This window comes from Nomascus leucogenys, chromosome 5 (assembly GCF_006542625.1).
Source record: "Nomascus leucogenys isolate Asia chromosome 5, Asia_NLE_v1, whole genome shotgun sequence".
Taxonomy (NCBI): domain Eukaryota; kingdom Metazoa; phylum Chordata; class Mammalia; order Primates; family Hylobatidae; genus Nomascus; species Nomascus leucogenys.
In genome coordinates, this window is record NC_044385.1 from 32,773,455 (window position 1) to 32,795,793 (window position 22,339).

Consider the following 22,339-nt stretch of genomic DNA (forward strand, 5'->3'; position numbering starts at 1 on the left):
CCAGGACAGGCATCCTGTTGTCAGTGTCACTCACACAGGCTTCATTCTGATTGTAGGTGACATTGTGGAGACACATGGAAGGGCGTCATGCAGTCCTCCCACCCGCAATTAGAATAATTCATAACCCTGTGGGATGGCTCCGTCAAGACCTCTTCCTGGGGAGTGAATTTATACATCATAGAATAAGGAAAAAAGTCTCTCAAGGCTTGAAAAGAAACCAAGGATTCAATGGCTCTTCATCTGTGGCAGTCAAATGAATCTGCAAATTGGTTGCCCTTCAGTGTGAATCAAAATCCTAAACCCTGCAAAACTCATCTGCTTCTATGAGGAATGCCTGTGTTCTTCCCTTAACTTCCAAGACACACTTAATTTTAGGAAAGGCCCTTCGTGGCTTGCTTGAAGTGAGCATAAAGAGAGCTTTTTCATACTCGGTCAGTTTCAAGGACCTGAGGAAGCACAGCAGGAGGCTAAAAACCAGCCCTGCCCAGTCCAATTTCAATTTAGAAGTGAGGGCAGAGAGGATGGAAATCAAAAAGCCACAAACCAGGACCAGGTGTAAACATCAAAACCTTTCCCTAAGTGGTCTGCTCAGTTCCGGAGTCCATGTTCCCCCATAGCTCAGTGGCATGCAGTGATGTCCCACCATCTGTGTTGGGAGGCACAGTCTCTGTTATTGTGGGCCCTCTGGTTGAAGCCTGAAGGGTAATGCCTGTGGATCATCTTAGATGACCCCAGCCAGGCTTTGGTGTTAGTGAGTTCGCTAAACCACATCAGCTCTCAATTCTGGGGATGACACCACCCTTAGGTATTCCAAGGACCAGAGATTAATTATAGAATTAACATCCTCAGCATTAGCCCCTCAGGATGGAAACTTAGGAAGATTTTTCTCTACAGTTTACGGGTGTGGATCTCTCAATCAACAACAACAAACTGTTTTACAAGTTTTGCTCCATTCCATCTGTGCAAAAGGTCTGTCACTGTGATTGGATTAGATGATTCATATAATCCTGTTTCTCTTTTCCTTGTCCTGTCATCCTTATCTTTCTAAAGTGTATCGCATGTACCCTATTTTGTTTTTGTTTTGTGTTTTGTTTTGCCCTATGGCAGGGTGTATTTGTAGGGAGTCTTTTTTCTTACTTATTGGTCTATCTAGCTAAGGAGTTAATTAAGAATAAAAGCTCAGGAGTCCTGTAGGAACTGGCTTCCAGGGGCCCAGTGGGAATAGTGGGAAGGCTGTGTTTGAATTTGCCCTACTGATGGTGATTGTCTGCATTCCTTGGCTGGGGAGTTACAGATTTGAGGAGATTAAAACACATTCCAACATTCTACTAGTATTATAAACAATGAGCACATGCCTTTTCTTGCCGCAAGAATCTAGAGAAGCAGAAGATGGCAGGCCTGGAGGCACAGAAGAGGCCGCTGATGTTGGCAGCGTTGAACGGGCTCTCGGTGGCTCGAGTCTCAGGGCGGGAAGATAATCGAGTTGATGCCACCCGGGTTCCCATGGACGAGAGGGTAAGTGGCAGGCTTGTCAAATGTGATTCATTCTCTGTAGTCTTAGGATCCCAAAACACCCTCCTTGCCTGAATATGCCAGCACTGAGATTTGTGTGATGTATTCTTTCTTCAATCTGAGATTAGGAAATCAGGTATAACCGTGTTGCATTAAATCAGTCCCTTCCAGTATCTCATGTTTCTCTGTTCCGGTCTTCCTGCTTTGTCCGGTTGGCGGATCATTGGTTGACTAAAACCATCAGCCCCTAACATACTGTATGACTTGGTCAAGTCACTCAATTTCTTTGGGCCCACTTCCTGTTTTGTAAAATGCACAAGTTAAACACTTGCGGTAGCTCTGAATTTCTATGATTTTTGTGAGCAATTGCCACTTCTTAGGAAGTGATTATTTTATCCAAGCATTTATTTTTATTTTTAATTTTTTTAAACTTTTAGTTTTGGGGGCACATGTGAAGGTTTATTACATAGGTAAACACATGTCACAGGGGTTTGTTGTACGTATTATTTCATCACCCAGGTATTAAGCCCAGTACCCCATGGTTATCATTTCTGTTCCTCTCCCTCCTTCCACCCTCCACCCTCAAGTAGGCCCCAGTGTCTGTTGTTTCCTTCTTTGTGTTCATAAATTCTTATCATTTAGCTCCCACTTATAAGTGAGAACATACAGTATTTGGTTTTCTGTTTCTGCGTTAGTTTGCTAAGGATAATAGCCTCCAGCTCCATCCATGTTTCCTGCAAAAGACATGACCTCGTATCCAAGCATTTATGGAGTTCTTTAAAAATGCTGTCCCGGCTGGGCACGGTGGCTCACGCTTGTAATCCCAGCACTTTGGGAGGCCGAGGCAGGCAGATCACGAGGTCAGGAGATCGAGACCACGGTGAAACCCCGTCTCTACTAAAAATACAAAAAAATTAGCCGGGCGTGGTGGCGGGTGCCTGTAGTCCCAGCTACTCGGAGAGGCTGAGGCAGGAGAATGGCATGAACCCGGGAGGCGGAGCTTGCAGTGAGCCGAGATTGCGCCACTACACTCCAGCCTGGGCAACAGAGCGAGCGAGACTCTGTCTCAAAAAAAAAAAAAAAAAAATGCTGTCCCCTCTTATGACCATAAAATGAGGCTGATTTATAATTGTCTGGATAATGCATTGTGAGAACATGGGTTTTGAAAAGCAGAAAGCAGCTGCATGGTAGTGTTTCAGAAGTGAAGAAAAATGTATCCTTAGTTCCCGAAATTGCTGTCAGAAGGTTAAGAAACAGGTTGTATAAATGTAATAGAGTACTAATAACACCAGGGTGTTCGATTTCTGCTAGTATGTATCCAGAATTAGAATGTTTTTAAAGCCAGAAGGGACTTCAGAGGAATCATTTAACCCAATTAATACCATGTTATTGTAATTAGTAGTTTGGCCAGGGAGGAGGAAAAAAGAGAGAGATTTAGTCCTCAGAGCTATGGAACTGTGGACCAGTATCATCTTAAAAACAGCTATATAGGTGGAGAAAAGGATGTTTGGATAATTAAGATTAACAGTCTCTTTATCATTAGGACTTTATTTTATTTTATTTTATTTTTGAGACGGAGTCTTGCTCTGTCCCCCAGGCTGGGGTGCAGTGGTGCGATCTCAGCTCACTGCAAGCTCCGCCTCCCGGGTTCACGCCATTCTCCTGCCTCAGCCTCCCGAGTAGCTGGGACTACAGGCGCCCGCCAACACGTCCGGCTAATTTTTTGTATTTTTAGTAGAGACGGGGTTTCACCGTGTTAGCCAGGATGGTCTCGATCTCCTGACCTCGTGATCTGCCCACCTCGGCCTCCCAAAGTGCTGGGATTACAGGCTTGAGCCACCGCGCCCAGCTATCATTAGGACTTTAAACAGAGTTGTTAATAGCAAAAATATTGATTTTTGAATTTCAACTCTTGCTAGTTCTTGCAGATTTGTTCTACTTATAATATGAATAAGAAAGAAAATGGTTATTAGACAAGGGAAAATATCAATATGGTTGATAATGAGACAAACCAAGTATTGATTGTACAAGTTGAAATCTCCTATTAACACAATCGCTAAATATTTAAAGAAATTTGGTTGTTGCATTGAGTTTTTGGATCAGATAATTTAGAGAGCTGAAGATCAATTTCTGTTGCAGTTCAGAACCCTGAAGAAGAAACTAGAAGAGGGAATGGTGTTCACAGAATATGAGCAAATTCCAAAGAAAAAGGCGAATGGTATTTTCAGCACAGCAGCTCTGCCAGAAAACGCCGAGCGCAGCCGAATCCGTGAAGTTGTCCCCTATGAGGAGAATCGAGTAGAGCTGATACCAACCAAAGAAAATAACACAGGATACATTAACGCCTCCCACATCAAGGTAAGAAGGCAAGCCTGTTAGAAGGTTTGTTAAAGATGGCTGGGTTAAAGGTAAAAATGCGGGGAGAAGAAAATGTGTGGGCTGCAACTGTACCTTTTGGCTTGTCCCCAGACCCTCAGGGATTGTTTTTGAACTCCTGTGCTTTTCTTAGTCAAGTGGAAGGGCATGTCTATCACTGCAGAGAGAAGGAAGTCTAGTAGCCTCAGGAAGAACCTCAGGTCAGCGATTTCTGAAGCTTGCTCATTACAGAGGCTTTAACTTTTCCTTCTCTCTGTGGGCTATAACTCTCTATACTCACAGGAAAAACTGAAGATTATCCTTTTCAGTTTGTAATTAGCAGGTGATGGAAACTTTGGAAGTTACAGGTATTACATTACTGACATTAAAGTGTATGTTCAATAACAATAGAAACTATTGTTTCTCCCTTATAATACCGCAGGTTATGCAATTTATAAAAGCGCAGGCCCTATTGAGAGGTGACAGTGTGCTGGCAGTCCTCACAGCCCTCGCTTGCTCTCGGTGCCTCCTCTGCCTGGGCTCCCACTTTGGCCGCACTTGAGGAGCCCTTCAGCCCACCGCTGCACTGTGGGAGCCCCTTTCTGGGCTGGCCAAGGCGGGAGCCGGCTCCCTCAGCTTGCAGGGAGGTGTGGAGGGAGAGGCGCGAGCGGGAACCGGGGCTGCGCACGGCGCTTGCAGGCCAGCTGGAGTTCCGGGTGGGCGTGGGCTTGGCTGGCCCCTCACTCAGAGCAGCCAGCCGGCCCTGCCGGCCCCGGGCAATGAGGAACTTAGCACCCGGGCCAGCGGCTGCAGAGGGTGTACTGGGTCCCCCAGCAGTGCCGACCCACCGGCACTGTGCTCGATTTCTCGCCAGACCTTAGCTGCCTTCCCGCGGGGCAGGGCTCGGGACCTGTAGCCCGCCATGCCTGAGCCTCCCACCCCCTCCATGGGCTCCTGTGCGGCCCGAGCCTCCCCAACGAGTGCCACCCCCTGCTCCACAGCACCCAGTCCCATTGACCACCCAAGGGCTGAGGAGTGCGAGCGCACGGCGCGGGATTGGCGGGCAGCTCCACCTGCAGCCCCAGTGCGGGATCCACTGGGTGAAGCCAGCTGGGCTCCTGAGTCTGGTAGAGATGTGGAGAACCTTTGTGTCTAGCTCAGGGATTGTGAGCACACCAGTCAGCACCCTGTGTCTGGCTCGAGGTTTGTTGGATGCACCAATCGACACTCTGTGTCTGGCTGCCCTGGTGGGGCCTTGGAGAACCTTTGTGTCTATACTCTGTATCTAACTGATCTGATGGGGACGTGGAGGACTTTTATGTCTAGCTCAGGGATGCTAAACGCACCAATCAGCACCCTGTCAAAACAGACCACTCGGCTCTACCAATCAGCAGGATGTGGGTGGGGCCAGATAAGAGAATAAAAGCAGGCTGCCCGAGCCAGCAGTGGCAACCCGCTCGGGTCCCTTTCTACACTGTGGAAGCTTTGTTCTTTTGCCGTTTGCAATAAATCTTGCTACTGCTCAGTCTTTGGGTCCATGCTGCTTTTATGAGCTGTAACACTCACCGCGAAGGTCTGCAGCTTCACTCCTGAAGCCAGCGAGACCACAAGCCGACCGGGAGGAACGCACAACTCCAGACGCGCCGCCTTAAGAGCTGTAACACTCACCGCGAAGGTCTGCAGCTTCACTCCTGAGCCAGCGAGACCACGAACCCACCAGAAGGAAGAAACTCCGAACGCATCCGAACATCAGGAGGAACGAACAACTCCAGACGCGCCACCTTAAGAGCTGTAACACTCACCACGAAGGTCTGCAGCTTCACTCCTGAGCCAGCGAGACCACGAACCCACCAGAAGGAAGAAACTGCCAACACATCCGAACATCAGGAGGAACGAACAACTCCAGACGCGCCACCTTAAGAGCTGTAACACTCACCACGAGGGTCCGCGGCTTCATTCTTAAAGTCAGTGAGACCAAGAACCCACCAATTCCGGACACACTATTATTGCATGATATTTAGAAGAGTGGAGTAATTTTCACCTACACTATAAAAGTGTGGTTAATATTGAATCTTGAAAGATTTGCCACATTAGTCAATGAATTTGTGTTACTAAATTTGTTATTTCAAATACTTCAGACCTTTATATGTCAGTATTACATAGTTTAGCACTTCTGCAGTTAAAACTTTGACTTATGGATACACGTGTACCTGTAGTTAAATGTTTTTTAAATAGCTTACCTTCCTCAGAGGCCTTGTTAACAGAGGACACTTATTTAGAATGTCACCATTTGCTCTGACCTCTGAAGTGGGAGATTTGTTCATCTATTAATGTTAAAGTCATTGTTATAGGATGTTGTTAAATAACACAAGGTTCAATTAATAGTCCACTGTGATCAATAGCCTTAGAAACCTGTTTTCGGCCTTGTCTAGAATTATTTGCTTTCTTCATTGGACTTTTCAACTGTAGCAGAATTAATAGCAGGTTTTTTTGAGGCTGTAAAAGGCTAGTTAGATATCTAGTTTGTGTATCAATTATAACTAGTTTTGATACAGAATGGGAAAAGTATAGTATGGTTGGGTATATACTATTTTTATTAATATACACAGATAACCATAGTTTTTAATAATTAGAAAGTACTGTCAAAAGAAATATAAAAGAGTAACTATCATAGATCATATTACTAGTTTTAACTTGGATTTTTGAGAGTGAGAAGTAAAAAATGAACTCTAGGAAACTCTTAAATAAACTGTCAGTGGTGGGTTTCATGGGCTTGGTTTAGATTATGAAACAATGACCAAAGTAATGTATTCAAACAAAGATGCAGATCACACAGCTGCTTCTTGATAGAGTGTCTATGAAAATCTTACATAGCAATATTATATTATCTTCTTCTTTTGGCCAGATCTCTTCCACTATTTTCCATCTGCTCTCTGAAAAAAGCTGTCACTTTGTATAAACTGTGCCCATCGGGCATTGTTAACCGAGAAGCATTCCCTTCCTTGGTATTCTCTGTGGCCCACATTTCATCCTGTGGATCCGGGTTAGACATGGGTGCATTTAATAGACCCATGGAGCTTGCAACAACTTGCCCCTGTGTTTTGGAATAGAGGTGTATATTTTGCCAATGTTTTCCCGCCTGGGTTCCAAGCAGCCGTTAACACAGAACAGAAATTTATTTGCTCCAGAGGTGGAATCACATCTGTGAAATCTACCTCAGCAGCACTGTTTGTTGTGTTTTTAATGCAGTTTTTAATACCCTCCTGTCAATACTTGGAATGTACTGAAAGGCCCCAGGCAGCAGCAGCATTCTCTGGAAGTATTTATGTTTCCTATACGTTGGGTGCCAGAGAGGCTAATGTTTAAAATCGCAATTCCACGGATAAAACAAACTCCTAGCCAGCAAATATATGAATGTTATCTCCCACCGGTATTTGGAAAATGGATTTTTCTTGCCAGCTTTGACCTAAACATGTCTTGTGTAATGAGACAATAACTTACATTGTTTTTGTTTGAACCAAGTTAACATACAGTTTTATCAAATAAATGAGGGAAAAAAGTTTCAAACAATGATTACTTCATTGCTTTTTGAACTCTCCTGAGATCTGCATTGCACAGATGTAGAAGGGACCTGACTTTGCAATATCAAGGCACAGAGCTGGAAGGGAGAACAGAAAGAATTCCTCCAAAGGCCACCATTTCACCTTGACAGCATGACCTTTAACACTTTGGGTACAACTTCTTATTTATGGTTCTCTGCAGCTAGTATTTATAGCTGTAGAATTATCTTCCCCGATCACCCTGAACTGCAGGGGTAATAATTTTATTATCCAAAGTCATGTAATGACTGTAGTTCAGTTGGATGCTGTGGTACTACCAAGGTGAAGTTATTGATAAAATATTATATGCTGTTGACAAGCGCATTCGTAGCATCTCTGCCGTGCATGGCACCACAGAGCAGCAGTTGACAGCAGAGGTTTATGATGCACCTCATCTCAGATCCACAGGAGAAAGACAGTGCTCCAAAATGGATGTTGTTCCATGGTCGTTTTTTTTTTTTTTTTTAATTGTTTAATTGGATGCCATGAAGCACTGTTTTTCAAACTGGATTACAACACAGTGGTAGAATGCGAAATCAGTTTAGGGGTCATGACCAGGTGTGTGTGTATGTGTGTATGTATGTGTTTTAATGAAATAGGCTAGAGAAGAGAAAAGAATGGAAAGTGTCAGAGTACACTGCACATAGTAAGCATTAACTATTATTTCTGTAACAAGTCAATCCTAAGTTATACATGTTCATATATATGCATATATACGTGTGTGTGTGTGTATGTGTATGGTTTTTAATAGGCACTAGTTTGCATATACTGTGAGTTGCAAACAAAGATCAGGTAAAGGCCAAGCCTGGTGGCTCAGGCCTGTAATCCCAGCATTTTGGGAGGCTGAGATGGGCAGATTTGAAGTCAAGAGTTCAAGACCAGCCTGGCAACATGGTGAAACCCCATCTCTACAAAAATACAAAAATTAGCCGGGCATGATGGCAAGTGCCTGTAATCCCAGCTCCTTGGGAGTCTGAGATGGGAGAATTACTTGAACCCAGGAGGCGGAGGTTGCAGTGAGCCAAGATTGTGCCACTGCACTCCCGCCTGGGCAACAGAGCGAGACTCAGTCTCAAAAACCAGGATTGGGTAAATATTTTAATAGGCTTGAGTGGCAAAAAGTATTTTCATGTGAGAATGTGTCACTACACTAGCCTCTGTAGTCTCAGGGTTTTTGTTAATTGAACTAATTCATTTGGCCCCAAAAATATATCCAAGGTTTTAAGGTGGATACAGATGGACAGGTGATCAGCAGGTAATGTTGTCCGGACTTGGGGTTTATTTACTGATACTTTTCTTGGTTTTTAGGTGGTGGTTGGCGGGGCAGAATGGCACTACATAGCCACCCAGGGGCCCCTGCCACACACGTGCCACGACTTCTGGCAGATGGTGTGGGAGCAGGGAGTGAATGTGATTGCCATGGTCACTGCAGAGGAGGTAAGGGGAATGGCCTACTCCACGTCCTTTTCCCCAGGGGAAAGGGTGGCCAGAGATGGGCTTTGTGCTGTCAACTTTACTACCCTGTCCTTCTTCCTGCAGTGCTGTTTCTCTGCACATGCTTTTCTCTTTGGTATACGTCTGTTTTCTTACTTCCAGATAGACATTTTTTCCCCTAGAGATAATTGATTGTTGTAGCTTTTCCTCCTCCCATTTTCATCTGGCTTTTAACTCTTTTCCTTGGATTGTAATGCACTAAACTGAAAATAAAACAACAGAAAACCAAAAATGACAGACTTTCGTTCAACCCTCTGACTTTCTGTGCCAAACGAAAACAGTGATCTTTCCACTGGAATTTGGGAGTCTCAGGCTGCTCTGGGCAAATCGACATAGATGCCCAACTCCAGGCACCCAGTTCCACATGCCATCATGCTTATCAGCTGAAAAGAGACCAGAAGCTGTTGTTCCTGGAGAGGCCTCTGTTCTTTGGGGGAAGAAAAAATATCTGTTTCTTCTTTTGCCAAGCCAAACATAGTTTTTCTGCTGTAACTAGAGAACTCTATGTGATGTTATAAAAAACCAGCCTACACTGCCAGTCAGTCCAGTCGGTGTTCAGCTTGCTGTCTTTGCGGGGAGAAGTGTTGTGTTTCTTCTCTTGTCACATTCTCAAAATTTCTTTAACCACCTTCTTTTATTTCTTTCATTAAATTCCAGTTTATGTTTTGAAATCATTCAAGGGACTAGTTTCATGTGTGTTTACCAATATCCATGGTATTGCAGTGGCCTTTCCTAGCTATGTTAAAGGCGTCAGGAACAAAGAAAATCGGGGAGGAAAAAGTCATATTTTCCTTCATTGACTGTGTTGAGCATTTGCTTTTCAGCACAGTCCATTAGAAGAAAATAATGAAAGGGACATCAGGCTCTTTAAAGCCAGTTGTACTTCCCTGGGCTGACCTGTTTGACCTTCCCACAAAGAGAATGAATCCTCCTTAAAGCTTCTAGAATAGATTTATCACCTTATCAGATCACACCATTGCAAGGCATTCATTCACCTAAATACAGCGTACCATCTGTGCTAATTTCAGGAGTACATGGTAAACGAGACAGGCACCATCCTTGTCCCCATAGAGCTTATGTCCTAGCGGGAGGGACATTCAAAAGTGAACAAATAAAATCAGTGCAGGTAGCAGTAAGTGCCGTGGCAGAAATGGAAAACTACAGTCCAGAGTGGGCCTGGGTGAGTACAGGTCCTCCTGCCTCATCCCTCCTCCTCTTTGTGTGGGTTTCAGCTGCAAAACTGTCATTCACACTAGGGGACTCCTACTAAACGATGGCTTCACGATGTGCAACCCTGAGGTCCAGGCTCTGTATCATGTTGCACATTTGCTGGAAGGCTGGAAGTAAAAACCTTCTTAATAGAAGCATAAATTCGAGGGAGAAAATTTTTAAAAATTGAAAAAGGATTAAGAAAGAGAGTAACTGGGGGCTACTTTAGATCAGGGGGGTGGCCAAGGACCCTCTGAGGAAGTGGCATTGGAGGTGAGACCAGAGTGACAAGAGGCCAGCCTTGCCAAGACAAAGTAGCATCTAGTAATCTGTGGGACCGCTGGGGACTTATAGTCTTTTAAAGTCCATAACTGATTTAGACACTGAGCAGAAATGTAAATTCGAGATAAATCTGCTTTCACAGGATTGGTAAATAAAAGAGGAAGGTATGCTTCCAACTGAAGGAGACTCAATTAAACCAAATGAAGCCAGGCAAGGTAATTTATATATTCCGCAAAGATGCGTTGCTTTACAAGTGGGCTTTACAAGAGGAACGCTAATGTTCCTCTAAACAGCCATCGGGGTTCCCAGAGCCTGTCACCACTGCAGCTCTATGTGTTCAGTGCTCCTTCTCTCTCACCACCTACTCCTTGCCCTGAATCTCCTCAGCTACCACCTCCTCCGCACTCCGCCCCTTCTCCAGGGATTTTAAAACTGTGCAAAGCTGAAACGTAGACCTTGTGTAAATGGTTGAGAGTACATATTCTCAGAAAAGATTATAAAATCAAGGGAGAAAGAATGGTGATGTAACCAGCTGTTCTCAGTTCTAGTTGTAGACTGAACTAAAACGCATTGGTCAGGCTGAAACAAATGTGAGATCAACACTAGATAAAGACAGCATCAGCAGTCAGTGTGCTGTAACAGAAAGAGCTCTGCGCTGAACATCCGAAAGGAGTAGCGTGACCTACAGCGATTGTCGGAACCCCTTCCCGCCTTGTTTAAAACCTTTGAATGACTTCCCGTGCCCATGGGGTGAAATCCAAACTTTCCACCATGGACTGTGAGGCCTTTCCAGTCTCCTCTCCAACTGCCTGCCCCCTCACATGTCACACTCCAGCCACCCCGAAGACCTTCATTTCTTTATTTTTATTTTTATTTTTATTTTTTTGACATGGAATCTTGCTCTGTCGCCCAGGCTGGGGTGCAGTGGCGCGATCTTGGCTCACTGCAAGCTCCGCCTTCCAGGTTCACGCCATTCTCCTGCCTCAGCCTCCCCAGCAGCTGGGACTAGAGGCGCCCGCCACCGCGCCTGGCTAATTTTTTTGTATTTTTAGTAGAGATGGGATTTCACCGTGTTAGCCAGGATGGTCTCGATCTCCTGACCTTCTGATCTGCGCGACTCGGCCTCCCAAAGTGCTGGGATTACAGGCATGAGCCACCTCACCTGGCCGACCTTTGTTTCTTGAATGCACCAAGCTTGTTCCTGCTTCTAGACTTTGCACTTGCACTTCTCTCTAACATTCTACTGCACCTCGGTTGTGAATCTTTTAAATTTTCCATTGATGTAACTGTCATTGTAAATTGTGTTATTGGTCTTAACTAGCATGTATAGGATCTACCCTGTGGTAGACACTGCAGAGTGCTACTGAACTAGAGATTTAGAAGCTATTTGCATTTTCTTCTGTCTTCATACCTTAGGATTAAAAGGATGAGAGCTTCCCTTGACCTATTTCCAATTTTGCTTTTATATGTGATTTAGGAGGGTGGACGAACCAAAAGCCACCGATACTGGCCCAAACTGGGTTCCAAGCACAGCTCAGCCACCTATGGCAAGTTCAAGGTCACCACGAAGTTTCGAACAGATTCTGTTTGCTATGCAACCACGGGCTTGAAGGTCAAGCACCTTTTGTCTGGGCAAGAAAGGACAGTGTGGCATTTACAATATACTGACTGGCCAGATCACGGCTGTCCAGAGGATGTCCAAGGATTTTTATGTAAGTGTTTTTCTTCCCAGTCTGCTACCTGACTGACTTTTACGATCTGTGTCAATAATCCATCCGTTGGAGATGAAATGGAAAAACAGGATGCTTTTTCTTAAATGGCAAAAGTACTATAATATTGAAATATTTATTCCTTTCTTATGTAGAACAGAGTGTAATAATACATGTCACTTATTCTGTTTACCTTTCATGCACGTAAGCTAAGACTGTGATCAACATATTGGCTCTACCTTGATTCAGACCTTTAGCTACTCATTTAATCAGTAACTATTCTGACACATGTTACAACAAGGATGAACCTTGAGGAATGATGCTGAGTGGAAATAATCCAGTCACAAAAGGACAAAAACTGTGTGATTCCACTTATATGAGGTACCTAGAATAGGCAAGGTCAGAGATAGAAAGTAGGTGAGAGGTTACCAGGGGCTGGGGCAAAGGAGGATTGGGAAATTACAATTTTTTTTTTTTGAGGTGAAGTCTCACTCTTTCACCCAGGCTGGAGTGCAGTGGCACGATCTCAGCTCACTGCAACCTCCGCCTCTCAGGTTCAAGCAATTCTGCTGCCTCAGCCTCCCAAGTAGCTGGGACTACAGGCACAGCCACCACGTCTAGCTAATGTTTGTATTTTTAGTAGAGATAGGGTTTCACCATGTATCCAGGCTAGTCTTGAACTCCTGGCCTCAAGTGATCTGCCCATGTCAGCCTCCCAAATTGCAGGGATTACAGGTGCGAGCCACCGTGCCCAGCCAGGAATTACCATTTGATGGGTGCAACATTTCTGTTTGGGACAGTGAAAAAGTACTGGACATGGATGATGGTGATGGTTGCACAACTATGAATATGCTTAATGCCACTGAACTGTGTACTTAAAAATGGTTAAACTGGTAAATTTTATGTTGTGTCCGCTTTAGCACATTTAAAAAAAAGGAGAAATAAAATTTAAAAATAGGCCAGGCATGGTGGCTCACACCTATAATCCCAGCACTTTGGGAGGCTGAGGTTGGCAGATCACCCGAGGTGAGGAGACCAGCATGACCAACATGGTGAAACCCCATCTCTACTAAAAATACAAAATTAGCCAGGTGTGGTGGCGCATCTCTGTAATCCCAGCTACTGGGGAGGCTGAGGCAGGAAAATTGCTTGAACCTGGGAGGTGGAGGTTGCAGTGAACCGAGATTGCATCATTGCACTCTAGCCTGGGCAACAAGAGCAAAACTCCATCTAAAAAATAAATAAATAAATAAATAAATAAAAATAAATGAATAACATTAAAAAATTTTTTCATGAAGGTTTGCATCTCACAAGCCCTATATTTTCCTATAGTCATAAATCTCAGTACTTTCTCATACTTTCTCATATTTTTATGAAGACACTAAGAAGTATTGAAACCCTCTTGTAGTTTTTAAAACTGAAATTTGCTCAATGGCAAATTCATTAATTTCTGTGTATGTGTGTTTTTAGAATGTGGTTATATTAGAAACTAATTCACCAGATTATGTGCAATATTTTTATTTGAAAGGCCCAAAATTGGGCATGTACCCACTACATGCCAGGCACTGGATTGGGCTCTGAGAGTGCAGAGATGACACTGAGTTCAGTCTTCGCTTTCAAGGTACTCAGAGCCTAATGGGAAAGACAGGCTAATCATCATCGTCCAAAGATGAGATCTGATACCCTCTTCTGCTTTTCAGTGGTGGCTGGAGCTCTCCCTCTTTCCACATGCTTGCCTAACTGTCCTGTGCTTGTCGGGAAACCCCATTCCTTACTCACCCAACTGGAAAGGAGCCCCAGATGCTCCCTGTAGCCTTGTGCCTGCTCTGTTGTTGACTCTCCAGCTAGTGGAAGACCTGTGACTACCACGGAGGGACCATGATCCGGATGTTGGATAATGTCAAAACCTTGATTTTATTTTGGTATTCATTTAGAATGGGAGAAAAGGGAATGAGAGAGGGAGAGAACAGGTTCTCAAGACCTAAAAATACTGATTTACAAGTTCCAATAAATATTCTGATGTGTACTTATCCAGCAATACAAGCATTTCATTTCCATGAAAGTGACGATGGTACTTGAGGATTTTGGCACTGAAAGCAGAGAGTAGAAGGATAACTGGAGTCAGAGAATCTAGAGTAAGATCCAGAGAGGACTCGTGATTTGCCTAAAGTCAAATGGCTTGTTATCTGTAGCTTGAAATAAGGGCAGTGACCTTTGTAGAACTTCCCTTCCTCCTAACGGTGCTCATTGTATTTCTTTCAGCCTATCACATGCTAATTGACTTATTAAAATTTTCTCCAAGAAGCAGAAGAGGGAAATAATATAAATAGATCAGTTTGTTGATTGGCCAATAGTTCTGATGAAAGAGTGAGCTTATAAGGCACTTTAAAGTATAGTCTTCTAAATCAGAACCAATTAAGGAAATCTTGTCTAAATTACCAAAAAATACATAGTATTTTTAAAGAATGTAAATGTATGTATTATACTTTTAGGAAAGTCAATACACGTATTCTGTGCAGGGCATTAGAAATGTTGAATGTATTTCTCCTAGGTTGTAAAAGATTTTTGCCCATGTTTAAATTGGATTACCTGGATGCAGAGTATCTGAGCCAAATTGTTTACTGCTCTCCAGAAGTCTTTATTGAGTTACAGCATAAGGAACTTTATTAATATGACTGACAGAGGAAACATCCTTTGAATCCACCTTCTCTCCATTACATGAAAAGCTCTATTTGAAAGTGGGATCTACTGTATTACCCAACATTCCTTTTATTTTTCTTCTTAAATTTAGCTCAAGTAAAGCTTTGTCTCTTGTATGTAAATATTGCCTTTGGTCAGATAGAATACTCAGTTGCCGTCTTTTCCCCCTCGCAGAAAAATTGTAAAGAAGATTCCACACACAGTATCTAGCTTGTATTGGTACCTAATAGTAACTATTCCCTCTATTCATCTCACGACATCTCCTTTTCTTCTTTTTTTAATTGAGATGGAGTTTTGCTCTCGTTGCCCAGGCTGGGGTGCAATGGTAGGATCTTGGCTCACTGCAACCTCCGCCTCCCAGTTTTAAGCAATTCTCCTGTCTCAGCCTCCCGAGTAGCTGGAATTACTAACTGGGATTACAGGCTCATGCCACCACGTGCGACTGATTTTTGTATTTTTAGTAGAGACAGGGTTTCATCATCTTGGTCAGGCTGGTCTTGAACTCCTGACCTCAGGTGATCCACCCGCCTCAGCCTCCTAAAGTGCTGGGATTACAGGCATGAGCCACCGTGCCCGGCCATTCTTTCTTTTTTGTTTTATCGTATCTCATTGTACATTACTACTACTAGTAGTACTGCTATGACTAGTACTAATAACTACTACTAGTCATCATCATCATAGTAGTAGTAGTAGTAGTGATAATAATAGTTTGCTTTTTTGGTAAACCACTTCAGATTATTTTGTAATTAGATAAGTTTATAAAGGAAATTATGGATTATTTATATATGTCTGTAAACAGGTGCTTTGAAATTATTTGAATGGTTCAAACCTACTTTTTTCTCTTCAACAATGTAAACATTTCTCCTATAGTCTGGTTTACACTTTTGCCTTAGGATGAGGTTCACTGAGTATCAAGAACCTTTAAACCTGTTTCTGTCCTGAGCTACTACAAAATCTAAATTATTAATTAAATTTTGGGGGTTTTTGGAGTGTCTGAGGATTACATTTCTATACTTTTCTCTTTTGTCATGGTTGTGAAAAAAGTCATTAAGGCTTGGAATCTTGTGATTTTTCTGTTGTCCAGTTGGAGTCATGAACACACCCCTCCCTGCACAGCCCTGCTGAGCCAAGCAGATGCTAGAAGGCATGGGGGGTATCATGACCCCCTCCACCTCACACACATGTTGCCTCCAGAAAGGGGGTTCATCTTGGGCTACTCATATAGCCCCGTGGAATTTATGCTGAAAAGCAGACTCCCCGAAGTCTACTTTAAAATCCAAAAATGAAGTCAAGCCTCAGTTGACATTCACTCATCAGTGAGGGGAAGGAAGAAGGGGCAGATGGATGCTCTCTCCCCACCAGAAATTGGCTCTGACAGGCGGGCATTTCAAGGGGACTTAGCAGTTGTTCTGATCCCAGTCTGTTAATAGCAGGAATTGCTGTAAGTAATGTCTAGAATCATCTGCTTGAGGGACTTAGGGATTTGCAGAGGGGAAAACAGAATTTAATTTTTAAAAAAGAACTATTTAATTTAAAGAACAAATTCTCCCATGAACTAATTGACTCCCAGCTGGTCCTTTCTGGATCCAGGACTGTACGTTGGGTACCAGCCAAATAATTAGTGTCTTGTAAGAACTGTAAATTATTGTCACTTAAAAAAAACACACACACACACACACATTCACCATCAGTTCTCTTCCGCTCCCCCCTCCCCAACTTATATGCGAAGCCATGGAGGACTTTGGTGACAGAATTTGCATTTTGTCCTGCAGCCTACTTGGAGGAGATCCAGTCGGTCCGTCGCCATACCAACAGCATGCTGGAAGGTACCAAGAACCGGCACCCGCCCATCGTGGTCCACTGTAGTGCTGGGGTGGGAAGGACCGGCGTGCTCATTCTTTCTGAGCTGATGATCTACTGCTTGGAGCATAACGAAGTGAGTCATTTTGGGCTTCTCTCCGGATACTCCACCTTGGGGACAAGTCTACACCCTGGCCAAACCTTTGCCTGCGCCCTTGCATTTTCAGTGGTTAATTTCCTCTCTCCCGACCAGAGTTTTCCAGGCTCCTGGTTCCTAGTTTGACTGACATTTACAGCCCTCCTTATCTTTTTGCCCTCCCACTGCTCCGTGTAGATACCTAGATAAAGGAGGAGAAATGAGGGTGTGCAATAGAAAACACTTAGAAAATGTGATCTTAGTCGGCATCTACTTCCAGAAGTCTTAGGCATTTTGTAGATAGCCTGGTTTTATTGTGGGTAATTTTCCATGGTGAGTTATTTGACCCCATAGAGTTTCGATGCGTCTTACATTTCTAGGATGTGTTCTGGCCTAAATCCTAGGCGAAAATGTGTCTACTTGGAAAATGTTTTTCATTCTTCAGAGTGAGGTTTGGGGGGTTGTTTGCTTGTCTAGTCTGGTTGTTGTGTGGTGTAGCGGAGCAGAGTAGATACTTTGAGCATGCAAACATCCCCGTCTTTGCATCAGCGGGTCACCCTACCCCTTCTCCCTGCAGAAGTGGGGTGCTGCTGAGCCTGTGCACACAAGGTACGTGGCATTCCTTTGCTGCTTTAGGATTAGGGAGTTACACTGAGAGACTTTCGATTTTGTGTAGGTGAGACAAACAGCAGTCAAAAGCTAAGGAATAGTTCTACCTTCTAGCTATGTGGGACACTAGAAGTTTTAAGGGGCTTTTGCCTGCCATATCAGCCAAGTAGAGGAGCCATGAACATGTCACTCTTCCTATTTCACAGAAGAGGAAACTGAGGCACGGAAATAATTACATTGTCTAGTGCCATGTGGCTCTTACACTGTGGTACTGAAGCCAGAAGCAAGGTCTTCTGTGTCTGGGTCCAGAGTTATTTCCTGTCTTCACTGTGCCTCCAAACTCTGAATAAGATTTGGTTCTTACTCAGTTTTCAAACTATATGGCTTGAAAAATTAAAGGAAACTTGTGGTTTGGTAGTTTTAAAATTACAGAATGATTTGTTGCAACTCTGTGGAGGAATTTATATGATAATATACCTATTTATTCAATAGCATGAATTGTTGGAAAATCAGATTAAATATTGCTACATGAAGTTTGTCATATTGAATCATCCAGGAAAACAACAAATGCTAAGCTTAGACATTAAACTCTCTGCCTATGAAAAGATAATTTTGAGAATCTTCTAGGCTGTCCATGGGAATGAATGTTTGTGCTGCTAAAAATTGGAAAAGGGGCAATCCCAACTGTAGCCTAATGTTAGAAAAACATAAAACAAAGCTTGAGCGAAATGCTCATCATGGAATCAGTTGAAACTACATAACAGAAATGTCACTGCCCTCTGAGGTTTTACCATTTTGTCCCACATAGGATTTTTTTATTATTTGCCTCTCTATTCCTGTCACTACTAGAGGTCTCTAGAAATCTCTAGAACAATGAGTAACCTGCCACTGAGTCTCAATCCATCCATTGCTAGGAAGACAAAATAAGATGAGGTAGAATCAGTGTGTGCATGGCTTGAGGGCCTCATCATCACCTCCCCCACCTAATTGTCCTTTCCTTCTCTTCATATCACTTTTGTCACCAAATTCCCCCCTTGTTTCTTTTCTTTTTTTTTTTCTTTTTTTTGAGACAGGGTTTTGCTATGTTGCCCAGGCTGGTCTCAAAGTCCTGGGCTCAAGTAGTCCTTCCACCTCGGTCTCCTGAGTTAATGGGATTACAGGCGTGAGCCTGGCCACTCCACTTCTTTCCCCACTCCCTGTGCTCCGCTCCCCACTTCCCCTTTCAACTCAAGAAGCCATTCTGTCTTGTCTGACATGAAAGACTATTCTGTTCTGAGCTCTTTGGAGACCCATCAAAGGCTGAGCCTCAGTGAGACAATGACATGGGGGCTCACTGAACACCAGATGTTATTGGTCTGGCAGAACACAGACAAGGCATATCAAATCCGGAACAGTTTGGAGTGAGGGATTCGGCCAGTGTGGCCTCCTGTGGACTTGGTGAAGGCTCAGGGTGGTTAAATGCTCTATGGTGTGTCCAAACATAGCGGATTTCCTCAGTGCCCAACTGCATGCCAGAACATTCTTTGCTGGGACGTGGTCAACCCAAAAAGAACTTCTGTTCCCATTGATATTCAAAGATAGCAAGATGACTCATATTTTTCACTTCTCTTCCCCTAGCACAAATATAGCCAGTCTTATCTGTCCTATTTCCCATGGTTGCTATTGGTAGATGGTTAGGGGGGAAAAATGCTCTCCTTTTGTTCTGGTACTGTTTCAGGCCTGGCTAGTAAGATCCAAGCCCCTATTTCAGGAGAAGAGTAGACCATGTTTAGTTTATTTTGTGTTTCAAGCAAAGATTTTAACAAATATATATTAAATTATGGGTCCCATTTTTCTCCTGTCCAAACTCCCTGCCTTCTTTCCACAGCTTGTGGATTTAGCATACTTTATATTTTAGTCATAATTCATGCAGTTTTAATTCTGTCAATGAAATGGCCTTTCTTTTTCCTGGACTTGTCCCTCTCAGTCTCATTCTAAATACAGAAAATTTGAGCAGAAACAATGAAACGCAGACACTTACAATGAGGTTGGTAGCTGTATGGTGGGGAGTGGGGACGGCTGTCCCAGGCTGCTCTGGGAAGCCTCCCTGTGGCCCAGTGCTTTTGGTCACTGAGTGTTAGCTGAGACTTTTTAAGGTGCATAGAGTTTTTGAGAAAGCACTCGTGTTATGGTCTGCAGGACACTCAGTCCCCTGGATGTAGCTGTCTCCAGCTACAGCTAATTACAAAAGGTCAGGATCTCAGTAGCCAAAGGGCAGATGTCTTGATCTTGCCGCTTTTCTGACTAAGTTATACCTCCTTCATAAAGTGAGGAGGAGAAAATGTCTTCTAGACAAGATTGAGCAAGTGTCAACTGCTTTGTGCTTCCTTGGCTCAGGGGCAGTTAAGAGCACAGCCTGTGGGAGTGAATGAATCTTTAAGCCAGCTGGGACCCTTTCATTGAAGACCAGGAGAACTTGCTTTGTCATGCCCCCAGACTTGTCCATATCAGACAATATACTATCATTTAGGCTCAGTCCTACAGGTAATTGAGATGGGGATGATGGTAGAGGAGGAGGAGGTGGTGATGGTGACAACATTGAAAATAATATCGTAACAGCTAACTTGTGTCTAGTGTTTACCATGTATACACACTATTCTAAGAGCCTGATAGTATTAACACAAGTAGCCTTTGCAGTGACACTGTGAGCTAAGTCCTGTTAGTACCTATATTAGTCTATTCTCACACTGCTATAAAGAACTACCTGAGACTGGGTAATTTATGAAGGAAAGAGGTTTAGTTGACTCGTAATTCTGCAGGCTATACAGGAAGCATGGCTGGAAGGCCTCAGGAAACTTACAATCATGGTGGAAGGATAAAGGGGAATTAAGCACGTCTTCACATGGCAGCAGGAGAGAGAGAGCAAAGGGGGAAGTGCAACATACTTTTAAACAACCAGATCTCATGAGAATTCACTGTCACAAGAACAGCAAGAGGGAAATCTGCCCCCATGTTCCAATCACCTCCCACCAGGTCCCTCCCCCAACACTGGGGATTACCATTCAACATGAGATTTGGATGGAGACACAGAGCCAAGACCATATCAGTATCCTCACATAACAGAAGAGAAACTGAGTCATAGGTAAATGAAGTAATGTGCCCACTGCCCACAGCCAAGAAGTGGTAGAGCTGAAATTCAGCAGATGAAGCCTTACTCAGAGCCTATGCTCTGAACACCAGTGTGATCCTGCCTCCTGGCTAAAACCTTTGGTGGGTAGGGGAGAGGAACAGCTTTATTCTCTCTATTCTTTTATCTTCAGTGCCACAGAGTAATCCTCATCAAACATGAAATTAAGTTCATTATTAGGTGGCTCTAGGTCACATCTCATGATACTGGTCACTTTGCAATATAATTTAGGCAGAGACCTACTTGTTACCACCAGAAGCTTATAACCTAGGCTCTGTATTTTGATTCATAGTTCGAAGATTCACATGCCTTTTTTTTCCTTTCTTATTAGGCAGGGACTTGACTTTGTCCCTTTGCACCACTGTGATTGCACCACTGCACTGTAGCCCAGGCAACATCACAAGTTTGTGATGTGCATTCCTTAGTTGGTGTTGAACAAGAGTGACTGATGGCACGTGTCATGTCATAACTATACACGGTTTGGAAATAGCTAAAATTATTTTTTAAGGTTCAAAGGTTACAAAGTCAGGCATACAGCTGAGTTTTTATTATTTTCTTTTAAACACTTGCTTAGCCCTTGAAAACTTCCTGGGTGCCATCATTTGCCCGGGGTTAAGAGCTCCCAGAGCAGAGTGAATGTGCTGAGGCCACCATGGCCTCCACAGCTCAGGGGTGCTCCAGCCTTATGTGTCCTGACTAGTCCAGAAGGATGGACATGGTGAAGGTGAGGGGAGAGGACACTGTGACAGCCTCTGGTCTGCTCAAGTACCCATGACACTTTATTAATTTCCCTTCATTAATGATAGTATATATCATCGTATATATTCTCAAAGAATTCACACATAGGCAATCTCATTTAATACTCAAAATGTTCTCATTTAAGACTCAAGGCTAGGCACAGTGGCTCATGCCCATATGCTAAGACTTTTAGAGGCCGAGGCTGGAGGATTGCTTGAGCTCAGGAGTTTGAGACCAGCCTGGGCAACAGAGTGAGACCTCACCTTTACACAAAATTTTAAAAGTTAGCCGGGTGTGGTGTTGTGCATCTGTAGTTCCAGCTACTCAGGAGGCTGAAGTGGGAGGATTGCTTGAGCCTAGGAGGTCGATGTTGCAATGAGTTATGATCGCACCACTGCACTCTAGCCTGGGTGACAGAGCAAGACCTTGTCTCAAAATAGGTGTTCTCGGCCAGGCGCAGTGGCTCACGCTTGTAATCCCAGCACTTTGGGAGACCGAGGTGGGCAGATCACTAGGTCAGGAGTTCAAGACCAGCCTGACCAACATGCTGAAACCCCGTCTCTACTAAAAATAAAAAAAAAAAAAATTAGGCAGGCATGGTGGTGCGTGCCTATAATCCCAGCTACTCAGGAGGCTGAGGCAAGAGAATTGCTACAACCTGGGAGGTGGAGGTTACAGTGAGCAGAGATTGAGCCACTGCACTCCAGCCTGGGAAACAGAGGGAGACTCCATCTCAAAAAAAAAAAAAAAAAAAAAGTGTTCTCAGTTAAAGGCTTTTACTCCAAGTAGGACCGGTGTTCAGAGATGGCACTTTGACATTTTAAAGGTTCACACTTAAATTATCTCACTTGATCATGACCACAGTCCTGTGAGATTATAATTGCATTAGTAACATTTATTAATGTTAATAAAGGAATAATGAGGCCAGGCGTGATGGCTCACACCTGTAATCCCAGCACTTTGGGAGGCCGAAGTGGGCGTATCACCACAGAGGTCAGGAGTTTGAGACCACCCTGGCCAACAGGATGAA

The 22,339-nt window shown here is 43.7% G+C and overlaps 1 protein-coding gene across 1 annotated transcript in view; it reads left to right on the top strand.

Moving 5' to 3' along the window:
* PTPN14 (protein tyrosine phosphatase non-receptor type 14) overlaps positions 1 to 22,339 on the top strand; it is a 205,272-nt gene that overhangs the window by 172,685 nt on the left and 10,248 nt on the right. The window contains exons 14-18 of the mRNA XM_030812879.1: positions 1,372 to 1,515; positions 3,652 to 3,870; positions 8,775 to 8,903; positions 11,929 to 12,163; positions 16,633 to 16,796. Of these exons, the coding sequence (XP_030668739.1) occupies positions 1,372 to 1,515; positions 3,652 to 3,870; positions 8,775 to 8,903; positions 11,929 to 12,163; positions 16,633 to 16,796 (891 nt within the window). The remainder of the gene's footprint in view (positions 1 to 1,371; positions 1,516 to 3,651; positions 3,871 to 8,774; positions 8,904 to 11,928; positions 12,164 to 16,632; positions 16,797 to 22,339) is intronic.